The sequence below is a fragment of the Bos indicus genome, chromosome X (genome assembly GCF_029378745.1).
Source record: "Bos indicus isolate NIAB-ARS_2022 breed Sahiwal x Tharparkar chromosome X, NIAB-ARS_B.indTharparkar_mat_pri_1.0, whole genome shotgun sequence".
In the NCBI taxonomy this organism is placed as follows: domain Eukaryota; kingdom Metazoa; phylum Chordata; class Mammalia; order Artiodactyla; family Bovidae; genus Bos; species Bos indicus.
The window spans coordinates 2,507,486-2,525,450 of NC_091789.1; the positions used below are offsets into that span (position 1 = coordinate 2,507,486).

Sequence of the window (17,965 nt, forward strand, 5' to 3'; positions counted from 1 at the left end):
AGGAAATCTTTCTAGAAGCCTCTCTATCTCCTCATCTGCAAACAACCTGCCCTCATGTTTTATTGATGAAAATTCTAGCATATGCTTATGCCTAAACCAATCATCGGTGGAAAAGAGAGTGAGCTCATTTTAATTAGCTTAAACCAATCGTGATCAGTTCAGTTGCTCAGTCATGTCCAACTCTTTACGACCAAATAAACCGCAGCACACCAGGCCTCCCTGTCCCTCACCAACTCCCGGAGTCCACCCAAACCCATATCCATTGAGTTGATGATGCCATCCAACCATCTTATCCTCTCCCGTCCCCTTCTCCTCCTGCCCTCAATCTTTCCCAGCATCAGGGTCTTTTCCAATGAGTCAGCTCTTCACATCAGGTGGCCAAAGTATTGGAGTTTCAGCTTCAACATCAGTCCTTCTAGTGAACACCCAGGGCTGATCTCCTTCAGAATGGACTGGATGGATCTCCTTGCAGCCCAAGGGACTCTCAAGAGTCTTCTCCAACACCACAGTTCAAAAGCATCAATTCTTCAGTGTTCAGCTTTCTTTATAGTCCAACTCTCACATCCATACATGATCACTGGAAAAACCATAGCTGTGACTAGATGGACCTTTGTTGACAAAGTAATGTCTCTGCTTTTTAATATGTTGTCTAGGTTGGTCATAACTTTGCTTCCAAGGAATAAGCATCTTTTAATTTCATGGCTGCAATCACCATCTGCAGTGATTTTGGAGCCCAGAAAAATAAAGTCAGCCACTGTTTCACTGTTTCCCCATCTATTTCCCATGAAGTGATGGGACCGGATGCCATGATCTTAGTTTTCTGAGTGTTGAGCTTTAAAGCTAACTTTTTCACTCTCCTCTTTCACTTTTATCAAAAGGCTCTTGAGTTCCTCTTCACTTTCTGCCATAAGGGTGGTGTCATCTGCATATCTGAGGTTATTGATATTTCTCCCGGCAATCTTGATTCTAGCTTGTGCTTCATCCAGCCCAGCGTTTCTCATGATATACTCTGCATATAAGTTAAATTTAAATAGGGTGACAATATACAGCCTTGACGTACTCCTTTTCCTATTTGGAACCAGTCTGTGGTTCCATGTCCAGTTCTAACTGTTGCTTCCTGACCTGCATATAGGTTACTCAAGAGGCAGGTCAAGTGGTCTGGGATTCCCATCTCTTTCAGAATTTTCCACAGTTTATTGTGATCCACACAGTCAAAGGCTTTGGCATAGTCAATAAAGAAGAAATAGATGTTTTTCTGGAACTGTCTTGCTTTTTCACTGATCCAGTGGATATTGGCAATTTGATCTCTGGTTCCTCTGCCTTTTCTAAAACCAGCTTTAACATCTGGAAGTTCACGGTTCACATATTGCTGAAGCCTGGCTTGGAGAATTTTAAGCATCACTTTACTAGCGTGTGAGATGAGTGCAATTGTGCCGCAGTTTGAGCATTCTTTGGCATTGCCTTTCTTTGGGATTGGAATGAAAACTGACCTTTTCCAGTCCTGTGGCCACTGCTGAGTTTTCCAAATGTGCTGGCATGTTGAGTGCAGCACTTTCACAGCATCGTCTTTCAGGATTTGAAATAGCTCAACTGGAATTCCATCACCTCCACTAGCTTTGTTCATAGTGATGCTTCCTAAGGCCCACTTGACTTCACGTTCCAGGATGTCTGGCTCTAGGTGAGTGATCACACCATCGTGATTATCTGGGTCATGAAGATATTTTTTTTACCGTTCTTCTGTGTATTCTTGCCACCTCTTCTTAATATCTTCTGCTTCTGTTAGGTCCCTACCATTTCTGTCCTTTATTAAGCCCGTGATCATCCCCTGGTATTTGCTCCCATCTCTCCTAAAGGAACAGATGCTAAAAAAAAAAAAAAAAAAAAAAGTGAGAGCTTTGTTAGAGAGGGAAAGATTGCAATAGCACAATGTTTTTAAGGATGATCCTGGTTTATTAGGACAAGGAGGTGAGGAAGTAGTAAGTAGTAGATTCAACATAAAGAAGAGTTGGGTTTTAGTGGGTCAAAATTTCAGTTAAACATCATACAAAACGAAGAGAAAACAAATAGGGAGGAAAGAGTATGAAGCTTTTGTTTTTCTAGTTTTAACATTTGTTTTCATGTCTAAATAGGTATGCAGTGGAACTGACGAAGACCCTGATGATAAAAATGCACCATTTCGACAACGGCCATTTTGCAAATATAAAGGACATACTGCTGATCTCCTTGATCTTTCCTGGTCTAAAGTAAGAAATTCTTATTTGAATTTTGTATTCTGTATAACTTTTTAGGATAGGAACAAATGTTTTATTTGTATGATTGTCACCATCAAGTCCGAATGTCTGTAGCTATTTTGTGGGAGTTACAAATTAATTGAAATTAAAAAAGAGAAATGATAGATTAGGCTCAATAAGAAAATGTTTATATTACTTAACAGCTTCTATCTGGATCTGTCTATATACTTCTTGCTTCTTTTATAAAGTATTTTTGCAAAATAACTATCCTCAGCAAAATGCGTATGACTTCAACTACAAAGATGAAATCTGACCTAGCCGGTCAAGACTGTTTTGGAGCTAGTCTGCTACCTTCATGAAATTATTAATTTGGGTTTAACAATTATATTCTACAAATCTTCATTTTATGCTTTTTTTTCCTTGCTGCTAAGTCATTTCAGTCGTGTCCGACTCTGGGACCCCAGAGACGACAGCCCACCAGGCTCCCCTGTCCCTGGGATTCTCCAGGCAAGAACACTGGAGTGGGTTGCCATTTCCTTCTCCAGTGCATGAAAGTGAAAAGAGTGAAGTCACTCAGTCGTCTCCAACTCTTAGCGACCCCATGGACTGCAGCCCACCAGGCTCCTCTGTCCATGGGATTCTCCAGGCAAGAGTACTGGAGCAGGGTGCCATTGCCTTCTCCATTTTTTTCCTTAGAGCAAGATTATTTTAGGAGTAGGGGGCTATTTTGCCACCAATCAAATATCTTAGAAGTTTGCAAAAATTTTAAGAGCTATTTTAAATTTCTTTTAAGAGATCTGAAACATGAAGCCGTTTTTGGAATTTTTGCATTATTCAATATCTTTCTTTGTATTAAAATTTGTCAGTAATCAGAATCTAATATATAATAAGAATTTGTGGGGGAAAGTAATATTTAAAAGCCTTAAATTGAGAAAAGTCATCTGAGTTAGCAAAATACTAGCAAGGATACTGGTAATGCCCATATATTTTAACTATGTCAGGAGAACTTCACGTATCACAAAGATATCACTGGTATGTATTGGCAAGTCAGATTCCCAGGTGGCTTAGTGACGAAGAATCTGACTGCCAATTCAAGAGATGTGGGTTCAGTCCCTGAGTCAGGAAGATCCCCTGGAGAAGAGAATGGCAACCCGCTCTAGTATTCTTGCCTGGAAAATCTCATGGATGGAGGAGCCTGGTGGACTTCCAAAGAGTTGAACATGACTGAGCATGTACACATACTAGCGAGTCAGGCTTCCCTGAGCTCCAGCTTTGAGTCACTCCACTTATGAATTGCTACTCCTATCATATTTGTTTAGATATTATGGGTGTATTTCATAACATCTTTCTCTAACCTCCTGGAACAAGCTTGGGCCTCACCTGGTAGTCTAATTCTAAATTGAGCCCCAGTTGTACCTTTGTTCCCCCTTCACCCTACCCTGTATGAAATCTGTGTTGTCAGAAGATGGAAGTTTAAGGGTTCAGGATGGATTTTTCTTTTAAAAATTTAAAGAAAAAAAATATAAAAAAAAAAATAATAAAGTATCCTTAAATCTGATAATCATATTCATCTATAACAAGAAGTACAAAGCACCTAATTGTGAACCCTGCACTCATTTTACTGTCTTAAAGCAAGCCAGTATTTTTTGTGAAATGTAAAACTAACTGAAGAAATTAATTCTCCATTGACCACTGTATCAGTCCGGGTTCTCCAGAGTAACAGAACCAAGAGAAAATATATACATCAGGAGGTTTATTTTAAGGAATTGGCTCACATGATTGTGGGGCCAAGCAAGTTTAAAATCTGTAGGGCAGGCTTTGAAAGCACAGCAGGTGTCATACTGGAGTCTTAAGGCAGAATTTCTTCTCCAGAACACCTTAGTTTTGTTCTTAAGGCCTTCATCTGTCTGTGTGCTCTTCCCTTAAACTTTCTTTTTACTTAACTATTTATGTATGTACATTTCTAGGTCTTATTGGCAATGAGATTCTAAGCCCCTCAAGAGTAGGGGTCTGACTTTCTTTACTGTTCTTTCTTTCAGTATCTAGCACAGTTGATATTTATAGGGGGTTTTCTGTTTGTTGAAAATTTATTTTGTGCCAGGTAGCAAGAATTACCTTGTTAGTTCTTTTTTTTTTTTAACATTTACCTTGTTAATGTTATGAGGTGGATGCTATTTCATATTGTGGATTAGAAGACGGGGCCTCTGACCCATCCCAGATCACAAAACTAGTTATGGGTAGAACCTAGATCTGAATCTAATTTTTCTGACTCATAAGACCTTGCTTAGTTCAAGAAAACTATTTAATTTTGTTTAGTTAATAAGTATTTATTGAACAAAAATCTCTTAGCATAATAGAACCAGTCTTAACACATCTTCGACATCTTCACTTTTAGGGATGTCTTAGTTTTTCTTTTGTATACTTAAACCAATGGACTGTTGGAAGAATTGAATAAATTCAGTTTTAATGAACAGCAGACCATAGATTTAGTTTTTATACATTTGTTAAATATAAGTGTATTAAATATAATTATTTATATTTAATTAAATATAAGGAAATATAAAGCAAACTGTATATACTCTTCAAAACTTATGGAACTGAGTGGACCTTGAAAATAAAAAGAATTGTTAGATGTTTCAGAAGTTATTGTAAATCTTTGAAAATTCTATTTTTTCCATTATTTTGGTTTTATTTTTGTTTTTGGGTTTTTAGATTTTTTTCTTTTCTCTTTTTTTAACTTGTCAAAGTTGTATTTTTAGTTGTAAGATATATCTTTATTTTAAAATAGGTATACCACATAAAATATACTTTTTTTTTTTACCACTGGCCCAGATAGCATATATGTATCAGTACAGTAACATATCTGAATCCATATTTGTGCTTAGTCTTTTTACATTCAAAGATTAAATAGTCTTTATTACTTTAAGCAAATAACAAAACATCTCATTTTTCATAAGCACTCTGCACAGTAGTATAGTGGTTAGAGCCTGACCTAGAGCCAGACTACCTGGGTTCAAATTGCAGCTCTGCCACTGACAAGCTGTATAGTCTTAGACAAATTATTTAACCTCTCTACCCTAGTGTTCTCATTTGCAAAAGCAGATAAGAATGTACATGCCTCATAGGATTGCTGTATAGTGCTGAGAACAACGTTCAGCATATTGTAGGTACTCAGTAAATATCATCATTATTTCAATTTGTTTAGCACCTTTACTCATGCCAAAGAATACTAAGATTTCATTTGAGTTTCCTTGTTCAGCATAACTCATAGTTCTTCCCTTAAATAGGTTTGTGTTTAGAAATTAAAGAGCTTCTGCCAGCTGGAAGCTTTTGACAAATAGATGTTTGGTTTCTGGTGATGAGCCATCATAATGCCTAAGTCAGTTACACTACCCTCTTCCAGCTTTGAAAATTCTGAGACATTTGACAATTTCTACTCTCTAATTTTCTTGCCTGAGGTGTGACAGGTGCACAATAACTTTTTATTTCCATGCTGCTTTGGACGGTGATCTTTTTGAAGGCATGTTAAGTGACAGTTAGGAAACTCATGTAAGTTAAAATTCGCTGGTATTATCAATGTGAATATAACCAAAGTGATGCTAACTTCCAGTAGGTGCAGACTCCAATGACTAAGGCACACCCTGGTCCTCTCTTGGCATCTTGCAAATTTCTTTCAGTAGAAGTCATAAGATTCATGCTCATTTCAGAATATGTAATGTGAAAAAGTCTTAGGATCAAAGAAATATGGTATTTAACTATTTGGGGAAAAAACGGGATTGTCCAAGTGAATTGGATATCTTTTTGTGCTGTCTGATGCTGCATATAACAGTAATAATAACAAAACTATTGAGGTACTAAAACTAAAAGTTCACTTTTATGGTGTAAATATTTTTTATATGATGATAAAATAATCAATGTCAATTTCTCCATAGAACTACTTTCTGCTTTCTTCTTCAATGGATAAAACAGTCAGATTATGGCACATTTCCAGAAGAGAATGCCTTTGCTGTTTTCAGCATATAGATTTTGTCACTGCCATAGCTTTCCATCCAAGAGTAAGTGTTAAAATGTTTTTTGTTATACTAATGAGGAAGGTGAGGGGACCAAAAACTATTAATAGCCGTATAGTTTACAGCAACTTAATGTTTCATTCTGCTTTAGAAATAAGAAAGGAACTAAATATTGTACTAATCTGCATTAGAAGAACTGGAAATATTATAGTCTAAATATCAATATACTAGTGAAAAATCATCCCACTAGTGAAAAATCATCCCAAGTCTTTAATAAAACCTACAGGGTATAAATAAATAAGATATCCTGTTAAAGAGGAGAGAGGTTGGAGGTGGTGGAAGACGAAAAGACAGCAGGTAAATAAGAAAGGGAAGCATATAGGCAGGAATACTTGTAAGAGAGTCAGGAAGGGAAGAGACAAAGAAAAGGTTGAAAGTGGCAAAAACAAAAATTCATTACAAGATAGACTGAACTCCTGTTTCACGTCTGAAAACATTGTTCATCTTGAGATCTCCTCTTACTCATTTTCAGTGTAGAAAATCCTATAATATCTTTCCTCCAGAAGGAATTTTGTATGATTTCAACTAAAGGAGAAAAGTCTACTATCATGGACTCCAGACCTATCTGATGCCTTTGTAAGATAGATCCACTAAACGCATAAGGCTAGAGAAGCTTTAGTTCTTTGCAGCTGTAAGGACAAGGGATGTCATGTGTTGGTGCTGCTTCACCAGCTAGGTTGAAATAAGTGGAAGGCTTGAGCTGACCTTCATTGACTTTCCCTCCCCTATGTTAGTGTATATGATTACATTTCCAATCATGTCCTCATCTCTATATGTTAATACCCATTGTCTTTTTAATGGAGACTTTCAATTATATTCACATTTCTTTCTCTCTTTCCTCAGATTAAGAAAGAAGAATGACTTTTGTCTTTCAATATAATTTCCCTCCCTGGGCAGGCTTACAACATAGGCATTAATAAAGTACTTGATTAAGAACTTTTGAAAATTAAAGATGTTTAATCTGTGTTAACACCATATCAGTTTGACCATCAAGCTCTTGAGGCTTCTTTCTGAAAAATAGCCCCATCCTGTCACCTAAGGATGCAGCAGGAATGGGTTTACCCCTGTCAGCAACTGTGAACAAAATCCCCCACATCTATTTTAACTATAATGTATCAGAGTAGAAAGAGAGGGGTATTAGATGCTGATAGTTATCCATGTAGTACTTTATCATTAAGGTTTCTGTTTAGTCAGCAATTTTCCTATACCTTTATTTGGTTTTATTTTAGAAACTGAAAAGCCTTATTTCTAAAACTTCTGCTTACTTGGAGAGTTTATGAGAGGGGCTAGGGAAGAATGGAGTGATGTTGACATTTTCCTTGGAAATATGACTGTATCAAATAATGTAACCTGGAAGGAAGCAGGTTTATAAAAGAAATAGCAAAATAGAGGTACTCACACATATACACATGTGTATATGTGTATATAAATAAAATTCTGAATTTTAAGACCAAGATAAAGTATTTTTACTTGTTCATCACTTCTACTGGTATACATTGAGTTGAGCCTACTATACCATATCCGTAAAGATACTTATTCTATGAAGGTTATCCTTGACAGGCTTCAGAAGTAGGTAAGAATAATAATCTTGAGTGGAAAAGAAAATCTGTTTCATGTTTTGGCATCCTAATTATTTTATCTTTAATTCTTATGTTACCAAAAATTAGAGCAACTTTGTAATAGGCCTGGTTTAATTTAGAACAAGGTTTCTAAACCTTGGCACTAATGGCATTTTGGGTTGGATAATTCTTTATAGAGAGAGGGAAGGCTGTCTTGTGCAGTGTAGTATGTTTAACAGCATTTCTGGTCTCTACCCACTAGATGTCAGTAGCGCCCACCCCCTATTTTGTGACAATCAGAAATGTCTCCGGACATTCCTTGAAGGTGCTAGCCCTGCTAGGTGTCCCTACCTGACCCCCTGCCAACCCCCCGCAGAAAGGCGGTGATTAAAGATTCAGAACGCGCATTAACAGAGAACCCAGAATTTCTCAAACTTATTTGATCACAGAACACTTCTACATGATATTTTCTCTATTGTCTGTTAACATCTATTCTTTGGGAAAAGCAGTTTAATGATATGATAGAATGATTAGAACCTCATTTCTCAAAAATGAATATTGAGGTTTCTAATTGTTATTTTTAATGAATAAAATAATGCTTACTTTAATACTTTTAAGATAAAATCATACATATTTTAACATTTATTCCTTATAGACTTGATGTATTGATTTGCTGATTAGTTTTTCTTCATGTGGTAAAATGAAAGCTTCCTCTTTTGCCACCTTTTTAGGATGACAGGTATTTTCTAAGTGGGTCGTTGGATGGAAAGCTCCGCCTTTGGAACATACCTGACAAAAAAGTGGCTTTGTGGAATGAAGTAGATGGGCAAACAAAATTGATCACAGCTGCAAATTTCTGTCAGAATGGCAAATATGCAGTGATTGGAACATATGACGGCAGGTGTATTTTCTATGATACAGAGGTAAATGACTATCTTGTATAAATTACATACTTGAATACTTAGAAGACCCTTTTGTGGTTTGGAATAAGTTGGTGTATCCTCCCTGGGCTTTAACTGCCTTATGTGTAAATTGGGACAAATAATATTAATACCATGTTTGTCTGTGAATTGGCTCAGATGATCTTTGAGGTTCTAATTCTGATCTTTTTAAATTGTGGTTTCTTTTTAGCATTTGAAATACCACACACAGATACATGTCCGATCTACCAGAGGGCGCAACAAGGTTGGAAGAAAAATTACTGGCATTGAGCCTTTACCTGGAGAAAACAAGGTACTAAGTGTTCAAAACCATCTCTCTCCACACTATATATAGACTCCTGAAAGTAAGTTCTTCGTATCTTGGCTAAGAATATATTTCCTTTCTTATGGAATATTGCTTTTTCTAGTTTTGAGGTATATTCTATATTTGTGTAACACCCTTTTTTAGTTGTACCTTAACACAGATTAAATGGTGGTATTTTTAACTTTTCCTTTGATTTGTTTTTAGATACTGGTAACCTCAAATGACTCCAGAATCAGACTATATGATCTTAGAGATTTGTCGCTGTCCATGAAGTATAAGGGTTATGTCAACAGCAGCAGCCAGATCAAAGCAAGTTTCAGGTAAATTAGCAATGAGGAATTCCCCATAGAGATCAGAATATTTCTCCCCTACTCCCACTTTTCCATTGATCTATACCTTATGTTTATATGTTTATGTATAGTGGTGTTAGTCACTTAGGGTTTTTACAACTGGTATCTCATATTATCAATCATACAGAACTTACCTTATCCACCTGTTTGGTAGAGTTAGAATTGCTCCTCCTCTGCTGATGAAGAAGCAACATCCAGAAAATTAAGTAATTTGCCTTAAGTTACACTGGTAATATCAGAGCCAGGATTAGAAGACTCCCAGCTCCAGAATTTGTGCTTTTGTACTTTGTGCTTTTGTAAGAGGAGATTTATCCCACCACCACTCACCCTTGGCCTTTTAAGTACAGAAACTAATAAAACATTTTGAGACTGTAAGGTACAATGTCCTGTATACACCTTTACATGTCATTATTACTTGAACTCTTAATTTAGGGTCTACAGGCTCTCCTGAAATACTTACCTCTTCTTTCTTTATAGCCCTCTTTATTTCATATTTCAGTCCTTTTCTTACCAGTTCTCCGTTTTTCTTGAACTACCCAGTAATTACCCAGTAATTTAATTAATAAAATATTCAGCTTCTCTCTTTTATCTCTTAAGTAGACATTCATTCCTCCTGAGGGCTTCCCTGGTGGCTCAGTGGTATAGGATCTGCCTGCAATGCAGGAGACACAGGTTCCATCCCTGGGTGGGGAAGATCCCCTGGAGAAGGAAATGGCAACCCACTCCAGTATTCTTGCCTGGGGAAATCCCATGGACAGAGGAGCCTGGCAGGCCTGGTGTCACAAAGGGTCGTACATGACTTAGAGACAAAGCAGCAACAACAGGCATTCCTCCCAGTGTGGGTTAACCCAGCAGCAGTTACCTAGAACTTTGATGAACATATGAATGCCAGTGGCCACCCATGTCAACCCTACATGTTCAGGGCCTCTGAAGTGAGGCTAGGAGTCTGTATTTCAGCAAGTTCTCTTGGATGTTTTCTTAGGTGTTTCAAACTAGGAAGCTCTGATAGAGAGAGACCCCTAAAAAGCCCCACAACTTTGATTCTTTTTCTTTCTTCCCTAAATTTAGCCATGATTTTAATTACCTTGTTAGTGGCTCAGAAGATAAGTATGTTTATATCTGGAGTACTTACCATGACTTAAGCAAGTTTACTTCAGTCAGGAGAGATCGTAATGACTTTTGGGAAGGTATTAAAGGTAAGTAAATGCCCAGTTTGGTGTGTCTTTTAGATAAATAAAGTTAAAATGAAGATAAAAGTAAATTTATATAGGCATTATTTCAGAGAGAGAGTTTGGCAGTTTTAACTGCTTTCAGTTTGTATTGGCTTTGTTTGACTTTTCTATACCAAGGAAGAACTTATACTTGTGTAAAATTTGAGAAGTCATGGAATCTCAGAACTTGTATGTGGTTTTGGGTATTTTTTTTTTTAAGAAAATATTTTTGAGTTTTAAATAGTTCTGAGTTACTTCTTATCTGTTCATTTCTAAAGATATTTGTATATAACATACACTATTATATTTTTTGCGTATTATACTTTTTATCTTGATGTTTAGAATCAAGCTTATTAGTTATCCTAAAGTTGATTTTTTTTACAGCACATAATGCAGTTGTTACATCAGCTATCTTTGCTCCAAACCCAAGTTTGATGTTGTCTTTGGATGTGCAATCTGAAAAATCAGAAGGAAATGAAAAAGGTGAAGATGCCGAAGTGTTGGAAACCATGCCCTCTGGTAGGTACCTGTGTTTATTTGTCCTTCATGCTCTCTGATCAGCCTTTAGTAGCTTCATTGATCTAAGAGTATTATGAGGTCTTCATGAATATGAAGAATATTTCTTGTATACAACATAATGGTTGACAGATATTCATTTCTAAACGTTTTGGTAACATAATTCTTAGAGGTTTTACTTCTCTTAAATTCACCTGGGAATTAAAAATGAAAATTTTGAAAAGTTGTAATTTTTTATGAACAGTTGTTCTCTTTAGAGAAATGCAAACAAGACATAAATATATACACAATATATCACCTTTCTCTTCTACTACAGTATCATCTCTGTGAGGACACAGATTTTATGTGTTTTATTTATTGTTGTAGTGCCAGTGCCTAGCCCAGTGCTTGCCTGCATATGGTAGATGCTTAATAAAGAATTACTGAATAAGTGAGTTAAACCAAAATGAAAGCAATATTCTTTTCTCTTGCCACAAATTTAAAGCTTCTCATAGATAGCTCTTGGGTTGACCAAAAAGTTTGTTTGAGTTTTTCCCTAACAGCCAATGGAAGAACCTGAATGAAGTTTTTGGCCAACCCAATATCTCTAAGCCTGTCCTAAGGCTTTAATAACAAATAGTACTTTCAGTTATATAAAATGCTCAGATTAGGAAGTGAAAAGAAACCATCAAGTAGTACTGAGTGCCAATTATATAAAAATGATTTTCCTGTTAATTCTTAAGAACAAGGTAGAGCCATGTGAATTTGGACCAATTGTTAACAAAAACGGTTTGTATTGTTATAATCAATTGCAGAATATTTTAGTAAATGCGTTTTCTCACTTTAGAGACTATACCAGGTCTTGAAGAGTGTTATAAAGACAAAGCAATGCATACAGTGTACCAAGAGTGCTTCTAAAATTATTTGAATATTTAAAAGTTCTCAAGCATATTTATTTAATCTCAAGCAGTTTCCCTTGTGGTATTGTTTGCACTCTACACTGCACTAAATACACTATTTCTTCTGTCTGTGAAGCAAAATTTTGATACCAAAGACAAGCTTCAGTCTAGCACTTCTTTCATTTACATGATTTAAAAATAAACCAACTCAGAATTATTATACCTTTACTAAATGCCTGTTTGGAAATATTTCTTTTCATTTTTTTCCCTCACAGTCAAATCCTGTTTCTGTCTTCTAAATTAAGTTGTTTGGTTGGGTTTTTTCTTTTTTTTTTTTGTCCAGTGATTCCTTTTTGCACTCTGTACATTTCCCCTACACATTGCACAGAAAGTTCTAGCTTTTAAAACTATTTGAGGAAAAATGGAAAGTGCTTTTTTTAAACTTCTCAAAACCGCACCGTATTAACATTGTTCGGTTACTACTTCGCTGGGTCCTTTTTAAAGAGGCACAACTTTGGATCATACTCAGATTTGTGTTTGCTGTTTTCTACCTGTGTAGGTATATTCTAAGAATACTCTCAAACCCAGGGTATGAGATCATAAAGTATATCTGATTGCCCTCCTCTTTATTCCTGACATATTTGACTATTTAAGCTTCCATTTTCTTCATGTTTAAAATGGTGGTAATACCTCATTGATAAGGTTTTGATATGGGCATAAGACCTAAATGACATTTCTTCAAAGAAGACATACAGATAGCCAACAGGCACATGAAAAGATGTTCCATATCACTAATTATTCAGTTCAGTTCAGTCACTCAGTCATGTCTGACTCTTTGCGACCCCAGTTGACTCATCACTAATTATTAGAGAAATGCAAATCAAAAGTACACACACACACACACACACACACACACACACACACACACACACAGGAATATTACTCACCCATTAAAAAGAATGAAATAATGCCACTGGCAGCAACATGGATGGACCTAACGATTATATTAAGTGAAGTAAGTCAGACAGACAAAGATAAGTATGATGTCGTTTATATATGAAATCTAAAAAATAGTACCAATGAACTTACAAAACAGAAACAGACTCACAGACATAGAAAACAAACTTACAGTTACCAAAAAGGAAGAGGAGAGGGAGAAATTATGAGTATGGGACTAACAGATGCACACTACCATATATAAAATAGATAAATAACAAGGATTTACTATATAGCACAGGGAACTATATTCAATATCTTATAACAACCTATAATGGAAAAAATATATATGTACATATATGTGCGTGCATGCTCAGTCATTTCAGTTGTGTCCAACTCTGTACGACCCTATGGACTGCAGCCTGCCAGGCTTCTCTGTCTGTGGGGTTTTCTGGGCAAGAATACTGGTGTAGGTTGCCATACCTTCTTACAGGGGATCTTCCCAACCCAGGGGTCGAACCCATGTCTCTTACATCTACCTGCACTGGCAAGCGAGTCCTGTACCACTAGCGCCATGTGGGAAGCTCATGTAAATATTTATGTACCTCCAAGTATATCCATGTCTCAATCACTTTTCTGTACAGCTGAAACTAGCACAATATTGTAAATCAACTATACTTCAATTTTTAAAAAGATAAAGCTGAAAACTAAAAAAAGAAACAGGGTTGTGATAAGAATTAAAGATAAGACATGCATCTAGCAAAATGCCTGGCGTGTAATAGATATTATTGTCTTCATTATATAGTATCTTATAAAGCATTTTCATATTTATATATATGATGACTTCTTTTATTCTCCAGCCTCTCTGATATCTGTCAGTTGTTTGCTGCTGCTTCTGCTGCATGATGGTACTTTGAGATAAACGAAAAGTGTATTAGGAATAGTCAAAGGCTTAGCATATGTTTTTAGCAAATCTAAGTGAAACCATTTTGTCTAACTCATCCTGTACACAACTTTCCATTTAAAGTTTGGATTATCTGCGTCCTTAGAAATTAGCACTTCTTAAGTCTACGATTTTTGCCTGTGCATAATGGTTAACGCTGAATTTTGTTTGTTAAATGTTTTTACCAGCAAACATAAGAGGTAAGCATTTTTGCCATTCAGCTTAGCTACATAGTTCTTCAGTATGGACTGGAAAAGCAAAAGGTATTGTCAGCATTCACAGAGCAATCATGTATACTTCATTTCATGGCAGTTCCAGTATGTCTGCTGTACAGTAAACCTTACTGTCAACCTTATTAGTGAGCCCTGTTAGCAAAAGACTTGCCCAGCTGATCCCATCTTGCCAACATTCCAGTCCTGGGGCTGAATAATATACTAGCCTCTTGCTGTGAGGGCTTCTCTGATGGCCCAGACAGTAAAGAATGTGCCTGCAATGCAGGAGACCCAGGTTCAACCCCTGGGTCAGGAAGATTCCCCTGGAGGAAGGCACAGCAACCCATTCTAGTATTCTTCTTGCCTGGAGAATCCCATGGACAGAGGAGCCTGGTGAGCTGTAGTCCATCAGGTCGCAAAGAGTCGGACATGACTAAGTGACTAACACACACACACACTCTTGCCATGAAATGAAGAATTAGACAATTTAGAGGCCTTGGCTGCCTGGGACTAAATCCAGGCTTCCAGGCCCCAAAGGGACCATAATCTCCCTATGCCAGGAAAAGAGCAGCTAAGACAAGGTAAAGTAGAATTGAGCCTCAGAGAGGAGAGATACAGGAGGATGAAAGGATTATGGGAGCAAGCCAAGAAACAGACTGAAAAGGCGGGGAGAGGTTCTTCCCACCCCAGAGGTGGAGGGTCATGGGCATGTGACAAGCTTGTGGCAGTAGGCTTCATATTCCTTTTAAATCAATAAAAAACTTTTTTTTTATGCTTTTAAGGTATTATGAAGACAGACAACACAGAAGTTCTTCTCTCTGCTGACTTCACTGGAGCAATCAAAGTGTTTATTAACAAAAGGAAAAATTTATCTTAATTTGAAATGACATTTAAAATAAACATATCAGTAAGTTTCTGTATGTACCAGGACTGAAAAAAAAATCATAGTGTTTCAGGTTAACATCCTTTTTTTTTAATTTTTATTGGAAGTTGTTCAAATATAATATATTTTTTGAGAGGCAATGTTAATGATCTAGTAAACCCTGGACTGATAGACTAAAAGGAATGTAGCTGGAATAACATTGCCAAACATTAGGCTTTCCCTTTTGTTCCGTTTGTGTTTTTGTTATATAATTGTGAACATGCACAGGTTTCTGCATGAAAATATATTAATATATTAATCACATGTGTGTGCCTTTTGGTTACATGCACTAAATCTAACAGAGTTAAATTATTTCAGTGGCTCTTTTGGCCTCTTATTGAGGAGGAGTGTCTTGTTTCTAGCTTAAATAATTTCTTTTGCACAAAATTTCATTTTTAAGAGAAGTGGTATCTTTTGACTGAATTATTGTTTTAAAAATGTTATATAGGTTTTCAGTAGGTCAACAACCATGTGTAAATGGTTTTTATACATTTCTCAATTTGGGGATGATTTTTTTGTGTGTGTGGTCTAAATTGTGGACTTAAGATTCTTTTCTTTGTATGTGTATATATAATTTTTTTTTTTTTTTTTTTTTTTGCCACACTGGAGCACAATGTTTCTATGTAAAGAATTCTTTTCATTCTTTATCCATGAGCACCAGGCTTTGCTCACTTAAAAAAAATTAAGCCGCATTAAGGAGTGAGTCTTCTTTTTTACAATAATGTAAAAATGAACTGTTTACATTTTTTTAAAGCATTGTAGTTTTAAAAATTAAGCTGTTTTGTTTTGTGCTGTTAAATTTGGAAGCCTTTGTAAATACTGATGTAATGTACCAATGAAATAACATCTGGGGTTGATGGAACCCTGATAATGTTGTTGATGGTTAGCATATGTTTCTGAAAATTAAATATGTATTATTAAAAGTTGGTGGCCAAAAGTTGTTAAACATGTGACTTTATTTTCCAATGACTTCAGTAACTTGAGAAATGTAAGAAAATAAAAGTCGTGTTTTATAATTTGATTTTTAGCAAGCAGAGATCACATTTTGGACCCCTAAATTATAATGTATTAGCTACATACCTTTAAGAAAAATAGTTTTTAATTCTAGTTCTAAAATGAACACTGCTAGCAGTTCATCTCTATGCTTATACATTCTTTACTGCAGTTGTTTTCAGTATGTAAGTGAGAAGCTGAGGAGACATGATCATATCCATATTAATCAGCATAGTCTTGAGTGTCCCGGATTTTCTAGTTCATTCCGTATTGTTTACCTTGGTTTTATTTCTATGCTGCTTTCTTGCTCTTGCCAGCAACATGCTTTCTCCTTCCTCTCCTCCCACCTCCCTCACTGTCCCCCACCTCTCTGCTCACTTTCCTGTATTCTGCCTGACAGATCAAGTTGTTATGCCATTGGCTTTCTAACCAGGCTCTTTCTTAGTCTCAGGGTCTGGATGGCAGTGGAATTGGTCTAGTGTCTCAGAGAACTCAGTGTCTTCAACTCTCTGAGGCTGCTTGCTTTCACTGACTTCTGCCTGATGCCTTGTAGTCTTGCTGTGGTGCTGGATGTTTCAACTGCATATAATCGGGGTGTTGCCATATGAATATTTCCTGATGGGTTTTATGTGGTGTCTTGAACAAAAAGGCAAAGGCAAAATAGTTGGGATGCAAGCTTAAGAGAACAATACTGATACTTCTAAATTTAGTTTTGAAAATATTGGTTTATCATTATATAAATATACTGCAAAGTTACAAGTCAGAAAGTGAGTTTGAAAAGGTAGCATCAAGATGTATGTAAAGAAAAATTGAACAGCATTTTCCCCTAAAATGAACTGTATTAGAAACTCACTATATTAAGTGGTGTGGTATTATAGGAAGGAGCACAGATTCTAGAATTAGATAAACTTAGATTTGGTTTCCTCTGTTAGCACCTTCCTTGGGCATGTTATTTTATATTAATTTCCATGTCCTTATCTGTAATATGAGAATATCTCACTGAAATTGTAAGGATTTAGTGAAAATCATGTATATGTAAAACTTGGTACCTAGTTAGTACTCAATAGACACACATTTCTCACTGCATTTCCTGAATCCCTCAGTACAGTTTTAGACCAAAAAAAAAAAAAAAAACAAAAAACAAAAAGGGAGGAGAGGATGTAGAAGCACTTTTCAGATACTGATATTTCATGGATGAATAGTATTTTAAGGATTGACGTAGGGCACCAGCCCTTTTTTCTCAACTCAACACTTTAAAAAACTTCCACCATCTATTTGTTGTTTAGTTGCTAAGTCATGTCTGACTTGTGACCCAGTGGAATGTAACCTGCCAGGCTCTTCTGCCCATGAAATTTTCCAGGCAAGAATACTCAGTGGGTTGCCATTTCCTTCTCCAGTGGATCTTCCCTACCCAGGGATCGAACCTGCATCTCCTGCTTGGCAGGTGGATTCTTTACCACTGAGCCACCATCATAAAAGAGAGAACATTTTAATACTTAAAAAAAAGTCAAGCACAATCTTATCTTAGGGCAACAAACAGTCTATTAAAGTGAATAAACCTAGCTTTTGAAAAAAGTAACCATATTTTCTTATTTTCCCTTTCTCTGGTGAAAATTTCACCACAGAGTTAGTGTGGCTGCCTAAATAAGTTTAAAGCCACATTTCATTAAAAACTCTTTGGAGAGATAACAAGCCTTCCCTTGCTTTCATCTTGTTTACATTAATTGGAATTAAAATATGAATGACTCAACATAATTTAGCATGCCATTTTCTCTGGTCTTTCACATTATACAGCTAAACAGTTGCTTTTTATTATTTGAAATACATGTATAACAATATATTCATTCCCCAAATTCCAATTTCAGATTTTGAGAGCCAGCTCTCCTTACTGATATGAAA

General features: G+C 36.2%; 1 protein-coding gene across 1 annotated transcript in view; it reads left to right on the top strand.

Annotated features, from left to right (window-relative positions):
• WDR44 (WD repeat domain 44) overlaps positions 1–16,019 on the top strand; it is a 93,383-nt gene extending 77,364 nt beyond the window's left edge. The window contains exons 13-20 of the mRNA XM_070784337.1: positions 2,130–2,243; positions 6,164–6,286; positions 8,592–8,783; positions 8,992–9,093; positions 9,310–9,425; positions 10,524–10,651; positions 11,051–11,185; positions 14,934–16,019. Of these exons, the coding sequence (XP_070640438.1) occupies positions 2,130–2,243; positions 6,164–6,286; positions 8,592–8,783; positions 8,992–9,093; positions 9,310–9,425; positions 10,524–10,651; positions 11,051–11,185; positions 14,934–15,028 (1,005 nt within the window). The 3' untranslated portion in view covers positions 15,029–16,019. The remainder of the gene's footprint in view (positions 1–2,129; positions 2,244–6,163; positions 6,287–8,591; positions 8,784–8,991; positions 9,094–9,309; positions 9,426–10,523; positions 10,652–11,050; positions 11,186–14,933) is intronic.
• The last annotated feature ends 1,946 nt before the right edge of the window (positions 16,020–17,965 follow it).